Source organism: Aethalodelphis obliquidens, unplaced genomic scaffold (assembly GCF_003676395.1).
Source record: "Aethalodelphis obliquidens isolate GAN/ISIS:26980383/991018 unplaced genomic scaffold, ASM367639v1 scaffold43, whole genome shotgun sequence".
Classification (NCBI taxonomy): Eukaryota; Metazoa; Chordata; class Mammalia; order Artiodactyla; family Delphinidae; genus Aethalodelphis; species Aethalodelphis obliquidens.
In genome coordinates, this window is record NW_020837987.1 from 14,246,560 (window position 1) to 14,272,743 (window position 26,184).

A 26,184-nucleotide genomic window follows, 5' to 3' on the forward strand; every position below is an offset into this window, starting at 1 on the left:
TGGACGCTGGGATTCGAAGGGGGCGGGAACTGAGCGTGGGGATTGGAAGGGGGCGGGGATAGAAGATTGGAAGGGGGCGGGGTTAAAACCTGGGACTTGAATACCCGGCGAGGCACCCGTTAGACAGAAATCCGGGTTCCTGGATGTTGGATAGTTGGAGGCGGACAGGTGCTCCGGAGGCCCATCGACCAAGTCTTGGACTCACAGTCACTGGGATTGGGTATATGCAAGTGGGAGGCTTGAGTCCGGCGCTCTAAATCGGGGGTCGGGGGGGTGTACTCGGGCTTGGTCTCCAGGATCCGATCGGCGGACCCCTGACTCAGCGTGGTAAGTGCCGGACTGGAGGGGCCCGAGCTCCTGCGGGGGCTGGAGGATTGTGTCTTGGGTTGGGAGTGCGGGCCTCTCCATCACTTGTCCTCGACGCTCGCCTCTCCTCTCAGCCTCAGCATCCCTGCCCGCGAGGCATGCGCAGTAGGGTGCTTCCCCCCCCGCATCCCCTTCAGCCCGGGGGCGGGGGGAGGGGACGCTGGGCTACCCCAGAGCGTATGAATTTATAGAGAACCCCCACCCAAATCCCTCCTCACTCCCACCCCCCAGCCCCAGCCTTGGAATGGGAAGCGGAAATGGAGTGGACAATGCCAACGTCCGGCAGGTGTTCGTTTCAAATGGGTTTAGGACTAATGTTTTTCCCGAGATCCCGCAACTCACCCTGGACCGGTTTCCCGCCCCGAACCCCGAATCTTGAAAGGCCCTTGCGGGGGGGGGGGCACTGTCCCCGCACCATGTTCTCAGAATAGCCGCAAAAGGGCTATTATCCCGCAAATTATCCCTCCTGCCTTTCTGTGTGTTCACAGAGGTCCCCAACTGAAGTCCTCCCGATACCGGAGTCTTCGGCCAGGACCCTCAAGACCCCTCAGGTGGTTAGGGAAGGGTGAGCTGGCGTCCTATGTCCCTGGGTCTGCGGAGAAGGGGCTGGGGGTCTGGAGAATGACCCTCTGTCCTCCTCCCAGGGCTGTAGCGTGACATGGCTGAAGCGCACCAGGCCGTGGGCTTCCGACCCTCGCTGACTTCGGACGCGGGAGAAGTGGAGCTCAGTGCCCCGATGTTGCAGGAGATCTACCTCTCCGGACTGCGCTCTTGGAAAAGGCATCTGTCCCGTTTCTGGGTGAGGAGGGCTGCGGCTTGGTTTCCTTCCGGGAATCCAGTTACCTGCTTCCGGGATGCCTGAGGCTCCCTTCCGGCATCCTGGTGGTCCCACTTCTGGGATCCTGTCACCCCTTCTGGGAATTTTGGTGTCTCTTCAGGACCCCTTAAAGCCATTTCCGGGTTCTCTATGGCTCACTTCCGGGATCCTCAACCTCACCTACTGGGAACTGCCCTTTACCTCTTGTACCCACTTCCTGGAAGCCCTTCCCACTCTCCCCACACCCACAAACACAACTTTCACTCCACTTTCTAGAACTCAGTCCCCTTACCGTTCCCTTTCATCTCTGCCTCTAAACGAGGTGCTTCCGATTCCAGAACCCCATGGCTTGATCAACATCTTGGGTAGCCCACACCCCAATCCTGAAGGCCTCCCTTTGCCATAGTCCTTACCCACTGGGTCTGAGAGGCCCCTCCTTGCCCCTGCTGTGAACCTCCAGTACCCTCTCCAATATGTGGCACACCCTCCCTACCGTTCTGAGATGTGAACCTCCACTGTCTGTATCGTCTAGTTACCCATCACCACAAACCCTGCTGCCCCAGCTCTGGAAAAGACAAACTCCTTGCCCTAGAATGCCCACATCTACCCAGGGCCCACCCAGGTCAGCCCGAGACTCCCTGGTTCTAGAACTCTGGCACCATCTACGTATGGAGTCTCCCTGCTGGTCACACCCTCTTTCTGTGAACACAGGTCTTGAACACCTATGGGGTCTGCCAGGACTGAGTTTGAATCCTGGCTCTGCCACTGACTAGCTGTGTGGCCTTGGGCAAGCGCGTTGCTCTGAGACTCAGGTTCCCCACGTGTGAAACAGGAGTGATGGTAGCACCTCCCTCACAGGACAGTTTTGAGTTCATGTAAGCACTGAGCCAGGTGCTTGGCCCATGGCAAGTGCTGAGTAAGTGTTAGCTTTAGATTATAATATTGTTCGTCATTTACCGAAAATCTGTGGAGCATCTGTTAAGGGCCTGGCACTGTTTGGAGCACTGGGGACACGGCAGGGAGCAAGATGGACAGATCTGCCCTCCTGGAGCTCTTGATCAAGCTGGAGGAGAAGGCAATAAAGAAGATAAACAAGCAAACCATAGAGTATTTTAGGTGGTGACGTGCTATGGAGGAAGATAAAGCAGGCAGGGAAGAGGGAGCATGGAGGTGTTATAATAAAACCAGGGGGCAGCCCAGGAGGATCTCTGGAAGCCGAGACATTTGAGCAGGGTGGATCACACTTCTGTGGCCATATTGGCTGTTAAAATGGTTATTAAAATAGAGATGTATCTGCTCCAGTGAATAAATAGCCACTAACCCAAACTCCCAGAGAGACCCCGCCCCTGGGACCCCCTGCACCTCAGGCCAACCCAGCAGCTACAATGTTAACCTGTGGTTAAATACACACATTTATATATATACACATAAATAGACATTTAAACTAAGATCTAATTATATACAGAAAAATGCACAGATTGTTTTTAAGTGTACAGTCCTTGAATTTTGTAATATCTTTGTAACCTGTGTAACCAACTCCCCATCAAGACAGCACTGCCATCATTCTAGGATGTTCCTTCGAGCTCCTTTCCAGCCAGCACTCCCTACCTCACCCTCACTGCGAGGCAACCACTGTTCTGATTTCTATGCTTATAGACGGATTTGGACTGGTGTTGCTGTGTCGAATATTTTGACTGTCACCCCTGTATCTGAGTCACCTCTGAAGCTCTTTTCTGACTCATGTCACCTGTTGCAAATGGCCCCCACCAGATCCTCATATTAGTATTAATTGATAATTGTAATAATGACAACTCTTGCCTTTCTGTCACATAGCTGCCTCTCTCCCTGATGGTCACGTGGAGCTCTCACATCCTTCCTCTCCAGTCTGGGACCCCAGGAACCACCCTGAAGCCGTAGCTCCTGGAACTTGGTCCCAAGATGGGGGCTGTGCCATCAGCAATGCCAGAGCTGTAATTCCATAGACTCATTGCTAAACCTTTCTTTTCTTTTTTAAAAATTTATTTATTTATTTTTGGTTGCGTTGGGTCTTTGTTGTTGCGTGCGGGCTTTCTCTAGTTGCGGTGAGCAGGGGCTACTCTTCATTGCAGTGCATGGGCTTATTTTGGTGGCTTTTCTTGTTGCGGAGCACGGGCTCTAGGCATGCGGGCTTCAGTAGTTGTGGCACGCAGGCTCAGTAGTTGTGGCGCACGGTCTTAGTTGCTCTGCGGCATGTGGGATCTTCCTGGACCAGGGCTCGAACCCGTGCCCCCTGCATTGGCAGGCGGATTCTTAACCACTGCCCCACCAGGGAAGCCCTAAACCTTACTTTCTTCACTTAAAAAATGGGAACCTTGACAGTCCCTGCCTCAAAGGATTGTTGTAAGCATTAGTTGTCTTAGCAGAAGGCCTGGCTCACAGAAGTGACCACTCCAGCATCGCGATTCTTGTCTTACATGCCACATAGGTGCTGTGTAGCCTCCAGCATGTTAGTAACTTCTCTGAGCTTCTGCTTTCTCATTTCTAAAATAAAACTAGGTAGTAATGTGTCTCAGGCTCAGTACCAACCAAGCCCTCTGACTCTGTTGCTCATCTGGTCCTCATCAGGGCTTTTTGTTTTTGGCTGTGCCGCGCGGCTCGTGGGGTCTTAGTTCCCCAACCAGGGATCGAACCCGCGCTCCCTGCAGTGGAAGCATGGAGTCTTAACCTCTGGACTGCCAGGGAAGTCCCATTAGGGCCTTCTAAGGTAAGCCTATCATTAGTCCCATTTTACGGAAGCCCAGAGAGGTGCTTTCACTTTTCCCAGGTCACACAGCTGCTAAGATGCAGAAGTAGAGGCAGAGCTAGAATTAGCAGTCTGGCTCTGGAGTCCATGCTGAGGCCCCACCATCCTGGGGTGCTTTTCTAGAATGGATCTCAATATCTATGCCAAAAGAGCTGTTGTGAATTATGTGCAGTGGGTCACTTGGGCCAAGCATATGGCACGGCATCCGGCACTTAGTGGGTGGTTCATTGGCAGGAGATTTGAGTGTCATCTGAAATCATTTCCAAATGAATATGAAATTCTGAGATACGGCAGACTTCAGAGTTCGGTACCTTGTGGTTCATCCTGGTGCATTAGGGTCACAAGGCATCCCGGATGGTTTAAGTGATTGACAGTGGACCCTGGAGCCAGGGAACCTGGGTTCAAATCCTACCTCCACCACTTCCTGGCCATGTGGCCTTCGAGGAGTTCTTCAAACTTCCTATCTCCTCAGTTTCCTCACCCGTATGATGAAGATAATAATAATTTCTATCTTACTGAGTGGCAGGGGAACGAGATAATTTAATGACGCTCCTTGTACTTGGGAAGTGCTATGGAGACATTTCCTGTTATTAGGATGCCCCTGTTCTATTGCAATACAGAGCCCTAGATAGAAGAACTGAAAATTTCTTTTAAAAAGAAAATTAAACAACAAAAATAACCACATTTGCCAGTAACCTTTTCCTGCCAAGCCAAAGGGAGACTGCCAAGTAACTACATCTCCAGTGAGAAGTAGCTTAGCAACAGAGGGGATCATCATAATAATTACTGAGCACCTACAGTGTGCCTGGCTATGAGCTATGCAATTTACCATTCTGCTCCCCCCACCCCGAGCCCTCTGCTTTGTTTTTCTCCATAGCACCTCTCGTCATCCGACCCACTTCACTAAAGCCTTTACTTATGTAGGTATTGTCTCTATCCCCCATGAGAGCAGGAATCTTGCTGTCTTGTCACTGTTGTTGGACTGCAGTAAGCATTTGTAGAATATTTCCTCATCCAGCCCTTGTGACAGCCCTATGAGCCAAGTACTGGGATTGTTCCCATCCTACAGATGAGGAAACTGAGACAGAGAGGTAAAGTCACTTGCTTGCGGTCACTCTACTAGGTAGTGACAGAGCAGAGATCTGAACGCAGAGGGTGGGGACTCCAGAGCCCAAGGTCTAAACCATGATCTCTGAGGCCTTCTTGGTTATTAAAATGTGGGAAGAGGAGAGGGAGTGGTTTCTTGAGCCCTGGTGGTGATACCAAAACCAACAGCAGCTCTTATCCCGGCTTAACCATGCTCTCTGTGTGACTTTGAACCTACGTGTTTTCTTTTGTAAAAAGAGAACATCTTAGTACCTACTTCACGGGGTTGTTGGGAGTTAATTAAAGAGTTAAGCCTTGCAAACGGCACCTGGCATGTAGTAAGTGCTCATTAAATGTTAGTCAACTCTTGGGGCTTCCCTGGTGGCGCAGTGGTTAAGGATCTGCCTGCCAATGCAGGGGACACGGGTTCGAGCCCTGGCCCAGGAAGATCCCACATGCCGTGGAGCAACTAAGCCCGTGAGCTACAACTACTGAGTCTGCGCTCTAGAGCCCACGTGCCACAGCTACTGAAGCCCGCGCGCCTAGAGCCCGTGCTCCTCAGCAAGAGAAGCCACCACAATGAGAAGCCCGCGCACCACAACGAAGAGTAGCCCCCGTTCGCCGCAACTAGAGAAAGCCCGCAGGCAACAACAAAGACCCAACGCAGCCCAAAATAAATAAATAAATAAATAAATAAAAATTTAAAAGGAAATGTTAGTCAACTCTAGCATGCTCCCCTGGGAGTCTGATTAGTTACCCAACACTTTGATTCATTCCTCAGTCATCCCATGGCCAGCTCCTGAGCTCTGGACCCTGCTGTATAGGGGATACCAGTTTGCTTTTTTGACAGTTTCACCTTCGGGGTCCTGCCTGGGAGTAACCTCTCCTCCAGGAAGCCCTCCCTGACTCCTTCAGGCTGAGCAACCTGCCCTATCCTATCGCCATTAGTACTCCATTCTGGTCTGACCTCCCTGGGGGCAAGACCCAGATGTGTCTGTTCCCCACGGCGTCTGGTACACCCAGCTCAGTGCTGAATCAACATCTAAGAATGGTGCTGAGCAGATGGGATAATTGATTGAATAGGTGCCCTTTCCTCTCCGCAGAACGATTTTCTCACAGGTGTGTTCCCTGCTAGCCCCCTCAGCTGGCTGTTCCTCTTCAGTGCAATCCAGCTTGCCTGGTTCCTCCAGCTGGATCCTTCCTTAGGACTGATGGAGAAAATCAAAGAGTTGCTGCCAGACTGGTGAGGTCTCCCACTTCAGCCCAGTAACCTCCTAATCCCTTTCCCTCCACCCAGTAAGTTTCTCTATCAGCATGTATGCTCCTTAAAGAAAAGTAACCCTTGAGACTTACTTGGGGTCAGATAAATAAAGGTACAGACTCAAGTAAAAGGAGGTGATTTCCTCTCTTGTCTCTGTACATTTTCCATCCTGGCTGCTTCTTGCTAAAGGGGATGGTGGCAAAGTAGACAATATCCAGTTATGGTTATATATACTAATGGAAGTATGAACTCTGCTAATCTACAGTTGTGTAGTCTTGGGCAAGAGACCTCACCATTCTTGGTGTCAGGGTCTTCACCTGTAATGTGGGAATAATAATAATTGCTTCTTAGGGTGGTTGGAGTAATTAAACAAAATCATGCATGTGGAATATTCAGTACATTACTAGGAGGTTATTAAATAGGAGTGGTTGAATTACTATAGTTGTTGGGGAAGGTTTGGAAACCAGATGTGGGTGAAGTGGCAGGTTCTAACTCTTGGATTAGTCCTCCTGGGGAAGAAGGTTCAAACTTTGTGCAGACGGCCTCAAAGGGCAGATCCAGGATCAGACATAGAAATTTCTAGGAAGGCTAGATTTACCCACAGAGGGGAAGTGGCTTGCCCCGAGTCCTCCAGGTGGGATTTGCTCACAGCCTGTCTGATTGCAACTTTGCAAACATGTTGATTTACTGTATCTTTAGACCAGCATTTCCTGAACTTGAGTTTGTATTGAAGTCACCTGGAAGGCTTGTTACAACACTGATTGCTAGCCTGAACGCCAAGAGATGGAGATCATGGGGCCCAGAAATTTGCATTTCTAACAAGCTCCCAGGTGGTCCTGATGCTGCTGGTCCACGGGCCACACATTGAGAACCACTGCCTTACAGTGTAATTTGATCTGGTATATTTCACTAGAAATACCAGCTCTTATTTATTAAGCACCTGCCAATTTCCATGGGAAGGGATTTTAGAAGCTTGGCGTCTCCGCAGTCCTGGGAGGAGATGGTGGGTGTACCGAGAAAAAAATCACACCTAGCACTTCACAAATGAGGAAACTGGACTTTTTCTGACCAACTCTAATGCTACAGGATATTCCTCCAACAGCTAAAAGATCAGAGTCAGCGTGTTAGGAACGGCAGGCGCTGGGTGGGGCTGGAGGCAAGGGGTGTTCTGAGGCCAGGAGACCCAGGCCTATACTCTTTTTCTCTACCCCACCCCACCCCAGGGGTGGACAGCATCACAGGCTTCGGGGGGTCCTGGCGGCCGCGCTGTTTGCTTCGTGTCTGTGGGGAGCTCTGATCTTCACGCTTCATGTGGCCCTGAGGCTACTTCTGTCCTACCACGGCTGGCTCCTCCAATCCCACGGAGCCACGTCCTCGCGCACCAAGACCTGGCTGGTATGCGAGGGGCAGAGCCCTGCTCAAACTCTCTCTGCCCCGTTCTCTCTGTGGGTTGCCACCCCGCTACCCCCAACACCTGGCTGCCGGGCTGCAGTGAGTTTAATGAACCACTAATTTTCCGCCAGGCCCTGGTTCGCATCTTCTCCGGCCGCCACCCAATGCTCTTCAGTTACCAACGCTCCCTGCCGCGTCAGCCTGTGCCCTCCGTGCAGGACACCGTGCGCAAGGTGGGCCAGGTACCCGGGGATGGGGCGGGAGGCTGCTGAGCAGTGGGGTGTGACCTGCCGTCTTCCCCTCCTTGCCCCTCAGTATCTGGAGTCTGTCCGACCCGTCCTCTCCGACGAGGACTTCGACTGGACCGCGGCCCTAGCACGGGAATTCCTGAGGCTGCAGGCGTCACTGCTGCAGTGGTACCTTCAGCTCAAGTCCTGGTGGGCGTCCAATTATGTGAGTACAGCATCCTGTAGGCAAAGGTTCTGAGCCGGCCCTCCTAACCCTGCCAGTTTTTCGCCCCGCCCACAACCCCCAGGCCCAGCGGAGATTGGAGCTTCACTCCAGACGTGAGAACATTCTGAGCCCCGCCCCCACGCTCCAATATTTTAAACCCAGCCCCAGATGGATCCAATATTCTGAGCTCCTCCCTCCTCTCCCATATTCTGGAACCCGTCCATCCTGTGCCAACATTTTTGAGCCCCGTCCCCCCGTGCTCCCGCATTCTGAGCCCGGCTCTTCAATAATCTAAGCTCCGCCTCCAGGGTCCGCCCACATCCAGAGCTCCGCCCCCAACCCTCCACTATTTAAACCAGAATTCCGGGCCCCTTCCAACATTTCAGCCCCTCCTCTGGCCTGCCGGGTCTCTAAGCCCCGCCCCCAGTTCTTGTTTCCTCTCCCCTGTCTGGGCGAAGACGCCAAACGGGCTTCTACTATGATTTCAGGAGCTAGAGCCCTAGAACGCACTCTGAGTTGAGATCCTTGGGAAACCGAGGCATAGAACCAGTAAGCGAGTCACCCTGTAAGCGGCTTCCAGGCCTCCCATTCCGTAGGAAGCCACAAATATCTGTCAGGCAGCATGTGATGAGGTGAAGGTAGGAAGAAGAGACAGATGTATCACTTTTTTAGATTTCACATATAAGTGATACCATATAACATTTGTCTTTCTTTGACTTACTTCACTTAGTATGATAATCTCTAAGTCCATCCATGTTGTGCAAATGGCAATATTTCATTCTTTTTATGCAAGCCTTAGTGGGTTTTTTTTCATAAATTTATTTATTTTTGGCTGCTTTGGTTCTTTGTTGCCGTGCACGGCTTTCTCTAGTTGCGGCCAGCAGGGGCTACTCTTCGTTGAGGTGCGCGGGCTTCTCACTGCGGTGGTTTCTCCTGTTGTGGAGCACGGGCTCTAGGCGCACAGGCTTCAGTAGTTGTGTCATGCAGGCTCAGTAGTTGTGGCTCGCAGGCTGTAGAACGCAGGCTCAGTAGTTGTGGCGCATGGGCCCAGTTGCTCGGTGGTATGTGGGATCTTTCCAGACCAGGGCTCGAACCCGTGTCCCCTCCATTGGCAGGAGGATTCTTAACAACTGTGCCACCAAGGAAGCCCAACAAGCCTTAGTTTTAAGGGTTTTTTTTTTTTCCCTTCATGCTCTTGGACCAGATTCTGCTCTTAAAAAAAATATATATATATATACACATATAAATAATATAGCAATTATATAATATATAAATTATATAAATATGTGTTGTTTATTATATATAAATAATGTATATACACACCATATTATATATATTTCATTGTACCTCTAAGGCACTGCCAGTTATAACATACACCATTATCTTATGGACAACTAAGGGAAAATAAAGTCTAACACAGTGCTTTCTTATCACTTATTATATAGGTCGATCCTCATTATTCATGCATTCTGTATTTGCAGATTTGCTGACTTGCTAAAATGTATTTGTAACCCCAAATCAGTATTCATGGCACTTTCATAGTCATTCACGGACATGCGCGGGATGCCAAAAATTTTGGCTTGCCCGCCGTGCACGTTCCCAGCTGAGATGGAACAGGGCTGGAAGGAACCTGACCCTGATTTCCCCTTGGAACAATGGCTCAGTGTTCGCTAATCAGCGTTCACTGCCACTTTACAGGACATAACGACCGCGAGTAATAAGAATCAACTGTATACGTTAAAACAGCTCAGACTTACTTAGACATAGATTTGTATCAACTGTCACTCCCAAGCAAGCTCAGAAAAACGGAAATGTAAATTGTAATAAATTGGCTTAAGCATCCCTAAGACTTTCACGCTCAGAATCCATCTCTTCTCAATTGCTTTTTGACTCAGACTTGTCCGTATCTTCCTACTTTCTGCACAGCTTCATCCTCTGTATTGTCAGGAACACAGTAAGAACCTTGACAATGTAGCATTTCCTGAAAGATCCTATGATGTACCTAAAGCCATTGGTGCAGTGCACTAAAGTGGCCTTTATTAAAACCAGATAAATTTTTGCTTTGCTTTGGAGATTTTCTTTTTTCTTTTTTTTTTTTTCTTTGGAGATTTTCTGATTCATTGCCACCTCCCCAATGCCCCTACCGCCCCACCCCTCCCCGACCTCCCACCCCAACAGTTGGGTTCCTGGAAGTTAAAATCTTGCTCCACAATGATCTCTAGGATTTTCTTCTGAGTCATAGACTTTAGCAAGCTTTGATGCTGGTGAGGCTTTTCTTTGAAAAAAAATGGTACATGATATGCATATAATGTTACAAATTATTTATTTATTTATTTTTGGCCAGGCCACAGGGGCATGCAGGATCTTAGTTCCCGACCAGGGATTGAACCCATGCCCCCTGCAGTGGAAGTGCAGAGTCCTAACCACTGGGCAGCCGGGGAATTCCACAATATTATACATATAGTATTGTAAAATACACAAATCTTACATGTACAGCTTAATGAAGTTTTATGTATGCATATAACCAGATAACCCCTGGCTAGGTCAATATATCGAACTTTTCTACCGTTTGCTGGAAACTTATGGATTTTTCCAGAAGATGTTGCACATTTCCAGGGAATGACAACTACATCCTGCCTAGTCTAAGTGTAAGGAAATGTAGGATGCCATGAACTTTAAGACGCAAGCAAACATGTATGTCTTCATAGATTCTACGCAATTCTATGACATAGAAGAAAGAAAAACATCTAGAAAACATTCAAGTCCTCTCTGACTACCTCCCTTTAATTCTTGTTTCTCCCACCATCGCCTGTGAGAAACACTTTGGTCAGAGTCTTTTCTGAGTGTATATATACATATATTTATACCCAGGGAGATATATACATATATTTAAGTATATAATTTTTATTTATAACATATAATTTTAAAGTATTTAGTAATATGTTATATATCATAACACATTAATATTTAATATTATATATAAAACAAATATCATATATAATTTTAATTGTGATTAAAATATACATAATATATTGGGCTTCCCTGGTGGCGCAGTGGTTGAGAGTCCACCTGCCGAGGCAGGGGACACGGGTTCGTGCCCCGGTCCGGGAAGATCCCACATGCCGCAGAGCAACTAGGCCCGTGAGCCATGGCCGCTGAGCCTGCGCATCCGGAGCCTGTGCTCCGCAACGGGAGAGGCCACAACAGTGAGTGGCCCGTGTACCGCAAAAAAATAAAAATAAAATATACATAATATAAAATTTGTCACTGTAACCATTTTTCAGTGTACAATTCAGTGGTACTAAGTACAGTCACAGTGTTGTGTAACCATCACTACTATCTCTCTCTAGAACTTTTTCATCATCCCAAACAGAAACTCTGTGTCCACTAAGCAAAATCTCCCTATTCTCACTTCCCCAAAGCCCCAGGTAACCTCTGTTCTACTTTGTCTCTCTGAATTGGCTTATTTTAGATTTTTCATAGAAATGGAATTATACACTATTTGTCCTTTTGTGCCTGAGTCATTTCACTTAGCATAATGTTTTCATTGTAGCCCCAAAGACTTAGAACTTCATTCCTTTTTATATTAACATTCCATCATATGGATAGACCACATTTTGGTTGTCTATTCATCCACTTGGTGAACAGGTTGGGTCTTAGTAGTATTTTTTTAAATAAAATGGGATAGTTTCATATATCTTGTTGTGTGCCTAGCCTTTTTCACTCTGCAGCCTGTCTTGGTGCTCATTCTCTGTCAGTAATATAGATGTAACTTTTTAAAAAATTAATTAATTTATTTATTTTTGGCTGCGTTGGGTCTTCATTGCTGCACACGGGCTTTCTCTAGTTGCTGTGAGCGGGGGCTACTCTTTGTTGCGGTGCGCGGGCTTCTCATTGCGGTGGCTTCTCTTGTTGCAGAGCATGGGCTCTAGGCGCGTGTGCTTCAGTAGTTGTGGCACGTGGGCTCAGTAGTTGTGGCTCACAGGCTCTAGAGTGGAGGCTCAGTAGTTGTGGCGCACGGGTTCAGTTGCTCCACGGCATGTGGGATCTTCCCGGACCAGGGCTCGAACCCGTGTCCCCTGCATTGGCAGGCGGATTCTTAACCACTGCGCCACCAGGGAAGCCCAGATATAACTTATTTTTAACAGCTGTGAAGTGTTCCATAACACGAGGGTTACATGGTTTAGCTAACTGATCCCCCATTGATGGACTTCTAGGTTATTGCTAGTTATTGATCTTGATGCCTCCTTCATTGAGCTCCACCCTCCCTATTTGACATAGCAAAGTCTTGGGGGGCTCCCCTCCTCCACTCACCCCCCGTACCTTGACCCCAGCCACTGCAGCTTTGTGTCTCTCTGCCCCACTCCTAGGTCAGTGACTGGTGGGAAGAATTTGTGTACCTGCGCTCCCGGAACTCACTGATGGTGAATAGCAACTATTATATGATGGTGAGAAGGGGAGAAGGAGGTTAGGCACCGGGCCGGGGATGGGGTTCATAGTTCCTGGGGTCTAGGGTTGGGGTGTCTGAGTAGAATGTGGGGTTTAGGGTCAGTGACCTCAATCACAATCTGGATTTCACCATCCTAACTCTGTTGGGATCAAGACCTGTGTTTGGGGTCAGTGCCCCCATCAGAGGCAAACCTGACCCCAGGCGTTTTACTATCCCCTGGACCGGCCCGCAGGACTTCCTGTATGTCACGCCCACTCCCGTGCAGGCCGCCCGTGCCGGAAACGCGGTCCACGCCCTCCTCCTGTACCGCCACCGCCTGAACCGACAGGAGATCCTGCCGGTAAGAGGGCTGCCCCCGCGGGCTGGGGACAGAGGCTGTGGTCCTGAGACCATGAGGCCACATGGGTCCTGGGAAGCAGTTCATGGGCCCATGACCTCCTGCAGACTTTGCTGATGGGAATGCGGCCCTTGTGCTCTGCCCAGTATGAGAAGATATTCAACACCACGCGAATTCCCGGGGTCCACAAAGGTGAGCCCCCTCTCCCCTCCTCACTGATAGAGGCAGAACAGTGTAGTGGCTAAGAGCACGCTCTCTGGAGCTAGCCTGCCTGGGTTCAAATACCAACTCTGTAACTCCCAAGCTGTGTGACCTTGGGCAAATTATTACCCTCTCTGAGCTTCAGTTTCCTCTTCTCTAAAATGGGGTAATAAGGGTACCTAGGGTGGTGAGGATTAAAGGAGTGTGTCAGACAGTGCAAGCCGCTTGGTAAAGTGCCTAATAAAGGTCGTTATTCTTTTTTTTGGGGGGGTATAACTGCTTTACAATGTTGTGTTAGTTTCTACTGTACAATAAAGTGAATCAGCTATATGTATACATATACCCCCTTCCTCTTGGACCCCCGCCCCCATCCCACCCATCTAGGTCATCACAGAGCACGTTATTCTTATAATGTATCACCCCTAGACCACATCCGCCACCTCCGTGACAGCAGACACGTGGCCGTCTTCCACCGGGGCCGATTCTTCCGCGTGGGGACCCACACCCAAAGCGGCCTGCTTTCCCCGCGGGCCCTGGAGCAGCAGTTCCAGCGAATCCTGGACGACCCCTCTCCTGCCTGCCCCCACGAGGAGCATCTGGCGGCCTTGACCGCTGCTCCAAGGTGAGGGTCACAGATCTGGGGGCCCGGAGGCCCAGCCAGCATCTTGAGGTTGAAGGCTGGGTGGAGGCTGGGCAGGGTAGACAGTCAGCCGGAACTCAGGCACTCCCCCGACAGGGACATGTGGGCCCAGGTGCGGAGGTCCCTGAAGACCCAGGCCCAGGAGGCCCTGGAGGCCGTCGAAGGGGCTGCTTTCTTTGTATCACTCGACTCTGAGCCCGCGGGGCTCACCAGGGAGGACCCCGCAGCTTCCTTAGACGCCTACGCCCACGCCCTGCTGGCCGGTAGGGGCCACGACCGGTGAGTCAGCCTGGGGATTTGAACCCCACCCCACTTGTGACCCCAGACCCAATGCATTGAGACCTGGGGACCTCTGAAGCAGATAACCGCTAGACCTGGGACCCCAGATCCACAACCACAGATCTAAGGACCACCAAACCCCTGACCTGGACCCTCAGACCTTGAGAAACTCTAGACCTGGGACTCCAGACTCAGAATCTCAGACCCAGTGACCCCAGATATGAGGATTAACAAATGCCAAACCTGGGACCCCTAGACCCAGAGACCTGCAGCTAGACCCCAAGCCTGGGGACCTCAGACTCAGAACTGCAAACTATGGAATCCTCAGACCTTAATGCAGGCACCCCAAACCCAGGACCTCACACCTGGGACCCCACCTACGTAGAGCTCCTCAGACAACTTCCTTGATGCCCACCAGGCACCACTCTGAGTTCTGAGGCTCCTGGGAGAGTCCGCCTAAGCTCTCAGCATCTGTAAACCCTGAACTTTTTTTATCACATTCTTTCAAAAGCCCTGAACTCTCCAAACCTGAGACACATCTCAGAGACCATCAGTACCTCCACCTTCTTAGAGCTCCCCATACCAGGATCCCAGCCCTGATTCCTAGATCTCCCCACGGAAACCCCCTGAGTTCTCACAGAGAGCCCCCCGACGTCCCTCCTGGCCTCTTTGGTGAATACTCTGAACTCTCCCCCCGCAGCTGGTTTGACAAATCCTTCTCCTTAATCGTCTTCTCCAACGGGAAGTTGGGCCTCAGCGTGGAGCACTCGTGGGCTGACTGCCCCATCTCAGGACACATGTGGGAGGTATGGCAGCTGGCCGGCCCCACCCTGCGGGCTGCCCCCCCACACCCCCCGCCCATCTCCAAAGACCTTCTTCTCCAGCGCCTTAAGGTCAGAGGAAAAACGGAGGCTCAGAGAGAGGCAGAGACCAGACCAGGGTCGCCCCGCAGCAAAAAAGGGTGTCTGGGATTATGACCTTTCTTTCTCTCTCTCTCTCTCTCTTTTTTTTTTTTTTTTTTGTGATACGCGGGCCTCTCACTGTTGTGGCCTCTCCCGTTGCGGAGCACAGGCTCCGGACGCGCAGGCTCAGCGGCCACAGGTCACGGGCCCAGCCGCTCCACGGCATGTGGGATCTTCCCGGACCGGGGCACGAACCCGTGTCCCCTGCATCGGCAGGCGGATTCTCAACCACTGCGCCACCAGGGAAGCCCTCTCTCTCCTTTTTTTTTTTTGGGCCGTGCCACAAGGCTTGTGGGATCTGAGTTCCGCAATCAGGGATCGAACCCGGGCCCCAGCAGTGAAAGCGCCGAGTCCTAACCACTGGACCACCAGGGAAGTCCCTATGACCTTTCTTTGATGAATGGGCATGTGGGGCTCAGAGAAGGGAAGTGATTTGCCCAGAGTCACAGAGCGAGAATAAGAATCCAGAATGCTCTGAGACCAGAGTGTGACCAACCGTATCATACTCGCACTGGGTCAGACCTATCTCCCAGCTCTGGTTTGCTGCGTGACCTTCAGCAAGTTACTCCCCTCCTCTGAGCCTCAGTTTCTGCTTCATCAGGTGAAAAGGTTGGATTTTCTTTTATCTTTAAGCTCCACTCCAGTCCTGAGAACCTTAGCATCTCTCTTTTCTCTGTTTCACTTAGTACCTAAATCATAAGGGGTGGTGTCTGCACCCCACCAGTTTCCCAGTCTTCCGTGGTGTTGCATGAGGGGTTAGCTGGGATCCAGGGTGCGGATTAGGCATGTATGAGGGGAAGGGAGGTTGCTTCCAGATCTTGAGAACAGCCCCAGGTAAGCACTGAGTCTTCTGTGCCTGTTTATTGTTTATAAAATGGGAATTTGCCTTTGATTATATTGGTAAATGACACTCTCAATTCAATTTAACCTCAGACCCTCAAGACACTGCCTGTCATCTGTCATCTCTGCATATTGACTTTGAACAAAGAGATGTCACATAGAGTAAGATAAAGAGAAATGGAAACTCTAAGGCATAAAGTGAGAGGTTCTTCTCCTCATTTAATTCTAATGTCAAAATGGGGATCTTAATCCCTTCTTTCTAGGGAGAAATTAAGTGGGAGGCTGGCCCATAGTAGGTGCCCCATCAGGACTGATTTAAAACATTTAACCACCAGCAGGGCCTGGGTACCACTCAATCAGAAGGAATGCTGAGCCCTAGAAGCCCGTGCTATGCCCAGCTTTCTCTCTCCTGTCCTAGGATCATGGACAGGAAGCCCATGCTATGCCCAGCTTTCTCTCTCCTGTCCTAGGATCATGGCGGGGGTTGTCTTGGGAGGGCTGGGGCAGCCACTGGTGGCTCTTTATCCGCCTGTCAGAAGTACAAGGGCAGTAAGCACCGAGTATTAGTATTAGCCTTGCTCTCAATGAGTATGACCCCAAGAACCCACCTGTGACCATCAGACGTTTCTGTTTCTCAAGGATTGTCCCTGACCCCCTTAAGAAGGGACTTAAGAAAAGAGGTCCCTGGTTAAATGTCCCTTGGTCCAGAGGGAGGAAGGGACTCTGACAGCTTCCGTTTGTACACAGTTCACTCTGGCCACAGAATGCTTTCAGCTGGGCTACGCGGCAGATGGTCACTGCAAGGGGCACCCTGACCTCTCACTGCCCCAGCCCCAGCGGCTGCACTGGGACCTTCCAGACAAGGTTAGGCCTGGTTTCTAGGCCTCTCTTCCAAGTCCCCAAATTCCTGGCTTTGACTCTAACCTCATCCCCACTGCAATCTCAACTGAAAAATCAACCCCATCCCTAACCCAACACCAAACCCACACCCCATCCCCCCAAAAGCCCCAACTTCAAACCCCAACCCTATCTTCAGTCTAACCCCATCCCAACCACAACCCCAAATGCAAACCCACCCCATACTAACCCTCTTCCCACCACCCAGCCCCATGCTCAACCCCAATCCCATCTCCATCCCCGATGTCAATTTAGTTCTATCCCCACTCAAACCCAACTTCATCTCCACACCAAACTCATCTCCATCCCCAACTCCATCGCTATTCTTAAATTCAATTCCATCTCCAACCCTAACCCCATCCTCAACCCTAGCCCCATCCCATACCCAACACTAACCCCATCCTCAACCCTAACCCCATCCCATACCCAACCCTAACTCATATCCCATCCTATACCCAGTCCCAACCCCATCCCCAGCTCCAATTCAGTCCTCATTTTCAACCCCATTCCCCATCCTATCCCTATCCCCAACCCCAATCCTATCCTGACCTTCACTGCCAGCCCCATCTTTAGCCCTTCAGCTCCATTCCCTTCTTTGTCCCCTTTTCCATATTCCACCCCAACCTCACTCCATTCCCCTCACTTCCAGCCCCATTCCCAGCTCTGACCTACCCCTATCTGTAACCCCTGGCCATTCCTCCCTCCTCCTTCTCTGGCAGATCCATCTATCCATCTCTCTAGCCCTGAGGGGAGCCAAGACCTTGTCTGGAAACATCGACTGCCACGTCTTCCCCTTCTCCCACTTCGGCAAGAGCTTCATCAAACGCTGGCATCTCTCTTCAGACAGCTTCATCCAGATGGCCTTGCAGCTGGCCTACTTTCGGGTCAGTTGGGTTCCCGACCCCCACCCCCTCTCAGGACCTCAGTTCACCTGGGCCCCCAAGACCCGCTGCATTGACCCCTTTAATGACGTCTCGGTTATTGCCATGGTGAGTCCGCCATCTTGATTTCTCTCTCCCAGTCACATGTCCATGGGTAGGAGGAGCTGGAGGTCCAGACAGAGGGGGGTCAAGTCCGTGAAGACTTCCTGGGCCTAGCTGACAGGCTCCTCTCCTCCTTGTCCCCAGGACAGGGGTCAATTCTGCCTGACTTATGAGTCGACCATGACTCGCTTGTTCCTGGAAGGGCGGACAGAGACGGTGCGTTCTTGCACGAGGGAGGCCTGCAACTTTGTGAGAGCCATGGAGGACAAAGAGAAGACAGTGGGTGTGGGCCTCGTTTGAGGCTTCAGTCATTTCCACATACTCATTCATACATTTACAAACTTTTAAGGAGCACCTTCTCAGGTCCAAGCTCCGTGATGGGACAGGGGAGGAACCAAGCCTGGTCTCTGACCTCAAGGAGCTCACTGATGGGGGGAGACAGAGGTAGTTCAGCACAGTGTGATACATGCTTTAATGGAGGTCACACAGAGGGCACTGGGGGAGTACCCAAGAGGGAGCCCTGGTTCCACAATGTAGGTCTCTTTATTTAACCTCTGTGTGACCTTGTGCCTTTCATTTGTACCATTCTTCATGTTCCCTATATAACCTCTCTGCTCAGAACCCCCCAGGCACCTCTGTTCCCTCTCCCCCCAACTTACGAAGTATTGTGGTTCAATGGAAGGAGTTTGGGCCCTAGAGTCAGACAGCCCTGGGAATCCACCTGATTCTGCCTTGCTGTGTGACCCTGGGCAAATGACTTCCCCTCTCTGTGCCTGTTTCCCTTCTGCAAAATAGAGTTGATATCTCTGCCTTGCAGGGATATTGCAAGCTAGGTTGAGGCCGGGGGTGTGACAGGCCTCAGCAGTAAGCCCACTTCCTGTCTTTCCATGACCTGTGACCTCCCCGGGGACCCCAGGACCCACAGTGCCTCGCCCTGTTCCGCTTGGCGGTAGACAAGCACCAAGCTCTGCTGAAGGCAGCGATGAGTGGACAGGGGGTCGACCGCCACCTCTTTGCTCTCTACATCGTCTCCCAATTCCTCCACCTGCAGTCTCCCTTCCTGGACCAGGTTGGGGTGCAGGGAAAGGGTTAAAGAGGGAAGTGGCAAACCACTGGAGAAGGGAGGCACTTCCGGGAAAGGAGGGTGATGTTGGAAAATGGAGGTATCAACAGAGGAGAGAGTTACGGAGACCCGGGAAAGAAAGGGAGAGAGCAGAGAGGGAAAAGGGGCCAGGAAAGAGGGGCGTGGTTATGGAAAGAAACGCGAGGGGCGTGGTCAGAGAGGAGAGGGGCGGGGTCACGGCTTGAAAGGGAGAGGGGCGTAGTTGGGGGAGGGGGGACAAGGAGAGAGGGCGGGTTCTGGGAGAAGGAAAGAGGGGTGTGGTCAAAAGGGAGAAGAGCAGAGGGGTGACGTCAGGAAGCGGAGGGGCAGAACGGCACAGATTTAAGGGAAATAGGCAGTTCAGCCAAGGCGGCGCGGACTTGCCGGTCAGTTTGTCTTTATTGTACACGTGACCGACTTGTGTCCCTCAGGTTCACTCGGAGCAGTGGCAGCTGGCCACCAGCCAGATTCCTGTTCAGCAAATCCACCTGTTCGATGTCCACAGTTACCCCGACTATGTTTCCTCTGGTGGTGGATTCGGGCCTGTGAGTGGACCTGGGCCCTGAGGGAGGGAGGAGGGGGCTGGGCATCCGCACTCCTACCTAGTGGGGGGTGGGGAGGGGGACCAGGGGCTATGTTGTTGCCCTCACTCTGTCCCTGTCAAGGCTGATGACCATGGTTATGGTGTTTCCTACATTTTCATGGGGGATGATGTGATCACCTTCCACATCTCCAGCAAAAAATCAAGCACAAGAACGGTGAGACTAACCCACCCCCGCCCCTTCCTCCCTCAGGACTCCCACTTCCCTGCTCTCCTAGGAGCGCAGACTCCCATCTCCCGACCATCCCATGATCCAGGAGTCCTAATACCCAAACCCCTCACCCCTCAGACCCAGGAACGGGGACCCCAGACCTCTTGTTTCTCAGCCCCTGGGAGCTCCTCTCCCAGCTTCTCCTGGACGTGACACATCTCTCCTTCCAGGACTCCCACCGGCTGGGGCAGCACATCGAGGATGCATTGTTGGACGTGGCCGCCCTTTTCCAGGAGGGGCAGCGTCTTAAGCGCAGAGGGTTAGGGGAGGACGACTCGGGGCACAGCCGTGACTCTCTCCCCTGCCATACCAGGGGCTCCAGGGCACCCACGACAGCCACTAACTTTTGACACCTTCCAGAGGGGAGCTGGTCTCACCAGGAACTAGGGGGAAGGTCTCTATGGCTGCGCTGGTGCAGGACAGAAGCAGCCTGTTTGGGTTTGGGAATCCCACATCCGGTCTAATAAAGATGTGTGCGCTGGGGATGTGGTGTCTGCCGTGCTCTCGAGCTGGGCAGGGATGGGAGAGGTGAGGGTCAGGGTAGAAGAGGAGAAAAGTTCCCATCCATCTCCAGGCCCCACCATGAATTCCCGGTTACAATCACCACATCAGATATAACCCCCAACACCTGCCCAAGTTACTGCATTTCCAGCTCTAGTCGCACCAAACCCAACCATTCGAAGCCCATCCCAGTCAAACAGCCCCACGAGCTCTCATGAGCTCAGTTGGAACACCAACTGCCCACCCTAAACTTTTTTTTTTTTTTAATATTTTCTTGGCCGGGCTGCAGGGCATGTGGGTGCTTACTTCCCCGACCAGGGATCGAACCTGCACCCCTTGCATTGGAAGTGCAGAGTCTTAACCACTAGACCACCAGGGAAGTCCCTGCCCACCCTAAACTTAAAGGTTGACATCTCCTAAATGAATCCCCCAGGATTCTTATTACTTCTAGAGGCTGCCCACATTCCTAGGTTATGACCCCATCTTCCATCTTCACAGCTAGCATTGCTGCATCCCTCTGTGGCTTTCTCCTCTAGTCATACCTCCTGTGACTGACTCCTGCCATCATCTTCTAAGGACCCTTGTGGTCCTTAGGGCCCTTGTAGTTAGACTGAGCCCACCCAGATAATCCAGGATTAGCTCCTAATCTTAAAACCAACTGATTAGCAACCTTAATTCCATCTGCGACCTAATTCCCCTTTGCCATGTAGCGTAACACATGCACAGGGTCCAGGGACTAGGAGATGGGCATCTTTGGGGGAACCATTGTTCTGCATACCACAGGGGCATAGATGAAACCAGACTGGCCACGAGTTGATAAGTAGTGAAACTAGGGGAAAGGTCATTGGGATGGGGATGGTTCATCATATTACCTTACTTTTCTTTTGTCATTTTAAAAAACTGACGGTATAGTTGATTTACAATGTTCGTTAGAGATTGTCCTACTTTTGTAGATGCCTAAAAATTCCATGACAAAGAGTTAAATGAGGGGGCTTCCTGGCGGTCCAGTGGTTAAGACGCCGCACTTCCACTTCAGGGAGCACGGGTTCAATCCCTGGTTGGGGAACTAAGATGCCACATGCTGTGCTGGGCGGTGGGGGGGGGGCAAAAAAAAGTTAAATTCAAGGTTATTGAGCTTGAAAAAAAAAAATTAAATGAGTGAAAATACTGCTCAGCTTTTTCCCTCCTTTGCTGATTATAAAGAACACCTCCCCACTCCAGCCTGTCCAATATAGTCATAAGCGGGGGCAGTCATAAGCGGGCGGGGGGGGGGTGGTGAATGTCACGGGGGTCTGACCCACCTGCTTATGCAGCTTATTTGTGTCTTCCGGTCCTGCTAATGCCTGATCTAGGATCCACCTCCCGATGGATCGCTGTTGTATCCGCCCACCCTGAAATACTTGGGGGTTCCAACAGAATAAACTCACGATGGGCCATGCTGGCTGCATGTCATGTGATAGCCTGTGTTCTGATCCTACATCTCTGTCGGCTCAGTCGCACACCAGGAGTTCCTCTGGAACGTGGTGCATGGCCTTGCTTCGCAACGCTGGGGTCGACACTGTGCTTTCTCTGTCGGGAGAATCCTTGGCAGAAACCGTGTGTGACATCTTTGCCAATCTACAGATATTTCTGGGTCCCATGACCCAATCGGCAGGGCTGCTTGCATTGCAGCTTGTACCTACTGCAGGTCTTTTCCTGGCCTGGGAGTCGCTCAAAGCTAGAAGTCTTCCGTGTCCCCCCAAAAATGGATCAGAGCAGTATTTCCCAGTGTAGAATATGCTTCCTCCAGAACCTGAAGATGCCTGAGCCCGTAGGATGAAGAGCGTGGACTTCTTTCTTAGTGGTAAGATGCAGTATTTGTCCTTCCCTTTCCAGTAGGTACTGCCCACTCCTCAGATGCCTGGGCTCCTAAAACCTTCACTGATGTGATAGGTCCCTGAAACTTTGTAAAGTTTATTTCCCATCCCCTGGACAGCATGTGTCTTATCAATACCTCTAATGCACTTCCTGCTTCTTGTTTATCCAGTCTGATTAATGTGATATTGTTGATAGGATGAACTAATGCGGTGTCTTGAGGAACGTTTAAGCCAGCACTGTGCGCCACACATGTAATTAAAATTTGTTAACATCTCGTAAACTTGGCTTGGAGGACAATAACGTGAAGATGTCCATACTATCCAAAGCGATCTACAGATTTGATGCAATTCCTATCAAAATCCAGTGACTTTTTAAATCAAAATAGAAAAATCCAACCTAAAATTCATATGGAATCTCAAGGGACACTGAATAGTGAAAACAATCTTGAAAAAGAGGAACAAAGTTTGAGATCTCACACTTCCAGATTTCAAAAGTTATTATAAATCTACAGTAATCAAAACAGTGTGGTACTGGCATAAAGGCAGACATACGGAACAATGGAATAGAGTAGAGAGCCCAGAAATAAACCCTGGTATGAAAGGTTGCCATGACCGTTCAGTGGGGGAAAGGACAGTCTTTTCAACAAATGGTATCAGGAAAACTGGATATCCATGTGCAAAAGAACAAAGTTGGAGCCTTATCTGATACCGTATACAAAAATGGACTCAAAATTAAAGACCTAAATGTAAGAGCTAAAACCATAAAACTCTTTTTTTTTTTTTTCTGCATAAAGCTCTTTATTGTTTCCATTTGGACCATGGCTGGGGAGAGGGCTCCAGTGTGGTTAACAAGCTGCCTACTGGCTTCAGAGAGGGGCTTCAGGCAGAAGCCCTGACACCAGAGGGGCTCCTCAAAGCCTGCTGGGATCTGCAGGCTCCTAGTCGTGCTTGAGGGTGAGTCTTTCAAAGAAATGCCCGCCCAGCCCAGCCTGGGGACCAGCCAGCTTGCGGAGGTCGATCAGGTGATCGCCCATCTTCTGGATGAATTTCACCTGCTCATCTAGGAAGTGGCTCTCCAGGAAGTCGCAGAGGTGGGGGTCTGCATGGGTAGAACCCAGGACATGCAGATCCACAAGGGCCTGTGTTCTTCTCCGTGAACACAGCAGCTTCCACAGCGTCCTGGGTTTTACCCTACCACCAGGTCCTGTGTTTGACCCTACTCAGCTTGGGACAGCTTCTGCATGTCCTGGAAGAGGGCACAGCCGCCATGCTGGTTTTGCATTTTCAAGAGACGCTCGGCGCCCTCGAGCTTCTCCTCGGCCAATTCGCAGAAAAAGTGGCCCACGCCCTCCAGAGTCAAATCCTCCCGGTGGAAAGAGAAGCCCTGCAGGAAGAGATGGCGGGAATAACGGTTAGCCAGGCATGCGGACTCCGCCTCTGACTATCCGACAGGACAAAGAAGGCCAGCGCGTGCGCAGAGGGCCGGAGGTGCGCAGCTGAGGGGAACTTGGGCTGGGGGCGTCCTGGGGACCCTCACCAGAGAGAGGTAGGTGTAGGAGGCCCGCAGATGCATGTTGACCAGGCGGTTGACGGCGGCCTCCACCTCGGTGGAATAATTCTGACGAATCTGGGAGCTCATGGTTGAGGAGTTAAGCCCAAAAAAATGGTGTTGGCTGGTCCCATTGAGCGAGGATAGCTGAGTGGCTGATTCGAAGGTTGCGACTGGAAAAAAGGTTGGAGGCTGGTGGGAGGCTGGAGCAAAGGGGCGTCCCTGGGTCTGTTGAATTTAAACACTGTTGAAGCAAGAGACAGATCGGGACGGGGGGGAGAGGGGCCGCAGAACGCACTCTATTAAACTCTTGAAAGAAAACGGGAGGCAGGGACTTCCCTGGTGGCGCAGTGGTTAAGAATCCATCTGCCAGTGGAAGGTACATGGGTTCGATGCCTAGTCCGGGAATATCCCACATGCTGTCGAGCAACTAAGCCCGTGCGCCACAACTACTGAAGCCCGCGCGCCTAGAGCCTGTGCTCTGCAAGAAAGAGAAGCCATCGCAAGGAGAAGCCCGCGCACCGCAACGAAGAGTAAGCCCCGCTCGCCATAACTACAGAAAGTCCGCGCACAGCAACGAAGACCCAACGCAGCCAAATTAAAAAAAAAAAAAAAGGTTAAAATTGTAAACTTTATATTATGCGTATTTTGTCACAATTTATTTATTTGAAGTATCATTGATTTATAATATGTTAATTTCTGCTCTATATCAAAGTGACTCAGTTATACATATATACATTCTTTTTTTTCCGTATTATGGTCTACTGGCTGAATATCAGCATGTCAATTTACTAACATTTTTTAAAATTGTATTTATTTTTGTCTGCGTTGGGTCTTTGTTGCTGTGCGGGCTTTCTCTAGTTGCAGCGAGCGGGAGCTACTCTTCATTGCGGTGCACAGGCTTCCCATTGCCGTGGCTTCTCTTGTTGAGGAGCACAGGCCCTAGAGCGCTTGGGCTTCAGTAGTTGAGGCACGCGGGCTCTAGAAAGCAGGCTCAGTAGTTGTGGTGCATGGGCTTAGTTGCTCCACGACATGTGAGACCTTCCCAGACCAGGGATCAAACCCATGTCCCCTGCATTGGAAGGTGGATTCTTAACCACTACACCACCAGGGAAGTCCCCACATATACATTCTTTTTTTTTTTTTTTTTTTTTGCTGTACGCGGGTCTCTCACTGTTGTGGCCTCTCCCGTTGTGGAGCACAGGCTCCGGATACGCAGGCTCGGCGGCCATGGCTCACGGGCCCAGCCGCTCCACGGTATGCGGGATCTTCTTGGAATGGGGCACGAACCCGTGTCCCCTGCATCGGCAGGCGGACTCTCAACCACTGCGCCACCAGGGAAGCCCCTGCATTCTTTTTCATATTCTTTTCCATTTTGGTTTGTCACAGGATATTGAATATAGGTCCCTGTGCTATACAGCAGGACCTTGTTTTTTATCCATCCTATATATAATAGTTTTCATCCGCTAATCCCAAGCTCCCAAATCTTCCCTCCGCTACCCGCCCCCCTTGGCAACCACAAGTCTGTTCTCTGTATCTGTGAGTCTGTTTTTGTTTCACAGTCGTGTTGATTTGTGTTGTATTTTAGATTCCACATATAAGTGATATCATACGGTATTGGTCTTTCTCTTTCTGGCTTACTTCACTTAGTATGAAGTAAGGATGGACTCTAGGTCCATCCATGTTGCTGCAAATGGCATTGTTTCATTCTTTTTTATGGCTGAGTAGTATTCCATTGTGTATATCTATGCCACATCTTCTTTATCCATTCATCTGTCGATGGACATTTAGGTTGTTTCCATGTCTTTTGCCACAGTCTTAAAAGCCAGCCATTGCATTTGCTCATGCCTGGGTCGAGTTGGACTCACTGGCCTTGCTGTGGTCGTTGGGCATTGGTCACTGCATCAGGCTGAAGTGTCGGCTGGGAAATGGGATGGCAGGACTCTCCCTCTCCATGGGGTCTGTTTCACGAGTTTCTCTCCAACAGGGCAGCCTGACTTGTTCTATGGCAGCCCAAGGGTCCCCAGGGCACAAAAATGGAGAAGCCAGGATTCCTTAAGCTTAGGTCTGGAACCATCCTAGCATCATTTCCACTGTATTCTTCTGGTTAAAGCACGTCACTAGGCCAGGCTGAAAGGGAGGGACCTACAGAGGGTATGAACACTAGGCTTTATGGCTCACTGAGCCTCTAATGAAACTGACTCCCCCAGCAGTTAAGTCTGTGTGCTCCTGCAGCCACTGCTGTGGGCTGGGGTGCGGGAGCTCCCTAGTTTCTGCTTTCATGATTGCAGGAGATAATAGCTACCCTGTAAGGGTGCTTTGGCAGCGCTGTTCTGAGAGACTTTCCCAGAGATGTAGCCCAGGGTCCTCTCCTCCAACCCTTCCTGACAGTTTCTGTCTTTATTTCCTTGTATTCAACCCATTCTGCTTAAAAGAACTAAGGCAGCTTCTGTTACCTTCCCTTGAATTTTGACTAACTTGTAAACATTGCCACCGAGGGCTTACTGCCAGGGGCAGGGGAGTATATCAGTTTCCTGGGACTTTTGTAGCAAAATACTACACACTGGGTGGCTTAAAGAGTAGGCCTTGATCGTCTCACAGTTCTGGAGGCCAGAAGT

At 50.7% G+C, this 26,184-nt stretch overlaps 1 protein-coding gene and 1 pseudogene across 3 annotated transcripts; one reads left to right on the forward strand and one right to left on the reverse strand.

Annotated features, from left to right (window-relative positions):
* The first annotated feature begins 91 nt into the window (after window positions 1–91).
* On the forward strand, window positions 92–20,145 carry CPT1C (carnitine palmitoyltransferase 1C). 3 transcript variants are annotated; one of them, XM_027080260.1, is made up of 20 exons: window positions 121–327; window positions 855–917; window positions 1,011–1,165; window positions 6,155–6,294; window positions 7,536–7,707; window positions 7,836–7,937; window positions 8,020–8,157; window positions 12,528–12,605; window positions 12,840–12,947; window positions 13,052–13,136; window positions 13,572–13,767; window positions 13,882–14,064; window positions 14,765–14,870; window positions 16,614–16,730; window positions 17,483–17,647; window positions 17,891–18,025; window positions 18,663–18,815; window positions 19,280–19,393; window positions 19,514–19,606; window positions 19,831–20,145. In XM_027080260.1, exons 3-20 carry the CDS (start codon window positions 1,025–1,027, stop codon window positions 20,008–20,010), a joined length of 2,406 nt encoding a protein of 801 aa, XP_026936061.1. In that variant the 5' UTR covers window positions 121–327; window positions 855–917; window positions 1,011–1,024; the 3' UTR covers window positions 20,011–20,145. The 3 variants fall into 3 exon arrangements, with proteins under 3 accessions (XP_026936062.1, XP_026936061.1, XP_026936063.1); XM_027080262.1 differs by having other exon boundaries at window positions 12,873–12,947; XM_027080261.1 differs by lacking the exon at window positions 855–917 and having other exon boundaries at window positions 92–327.
* A 2,656-nt stretch (window positions 20,146–22,801) lies between these two features.
* Window positions 22,802–23,747, reverse strand: LOC113605743 (ferritin light chain-like; annotated as a pseudogene).
* Between the last annotated feature and the right edge of the window lie 2,437 nt (window positions 23,748–26,184).

What these genes read in the sequence shown, in the direction of transcription:
- CPT1C (XM_027080261.1), top strand. Translation starts at nt 1,025, where the DNA reads ATGGCTGAAGCGCACCAGGCCGTGGGCTTCCGACCCTCGCTGACTTCG. An exon ending in ACCGACAGGAGATCCTGCCG is followed by an intron (nt 12,948 to 13,051) that starts GTAAGAGGGCTG and finishes GACCTCCTGCAG; the next exon opens with ACTTTGCTGATGGGAATGCG. An exon ending in TGGAGGACAAAGAGAAGACA is followed by an intron (nt 18,026 to 18,662) that starts GTGGGTGTGGGC and finishes CGGGGACCCCAG; the next exon opens with GACCCACAGTGCCTCGCCCT.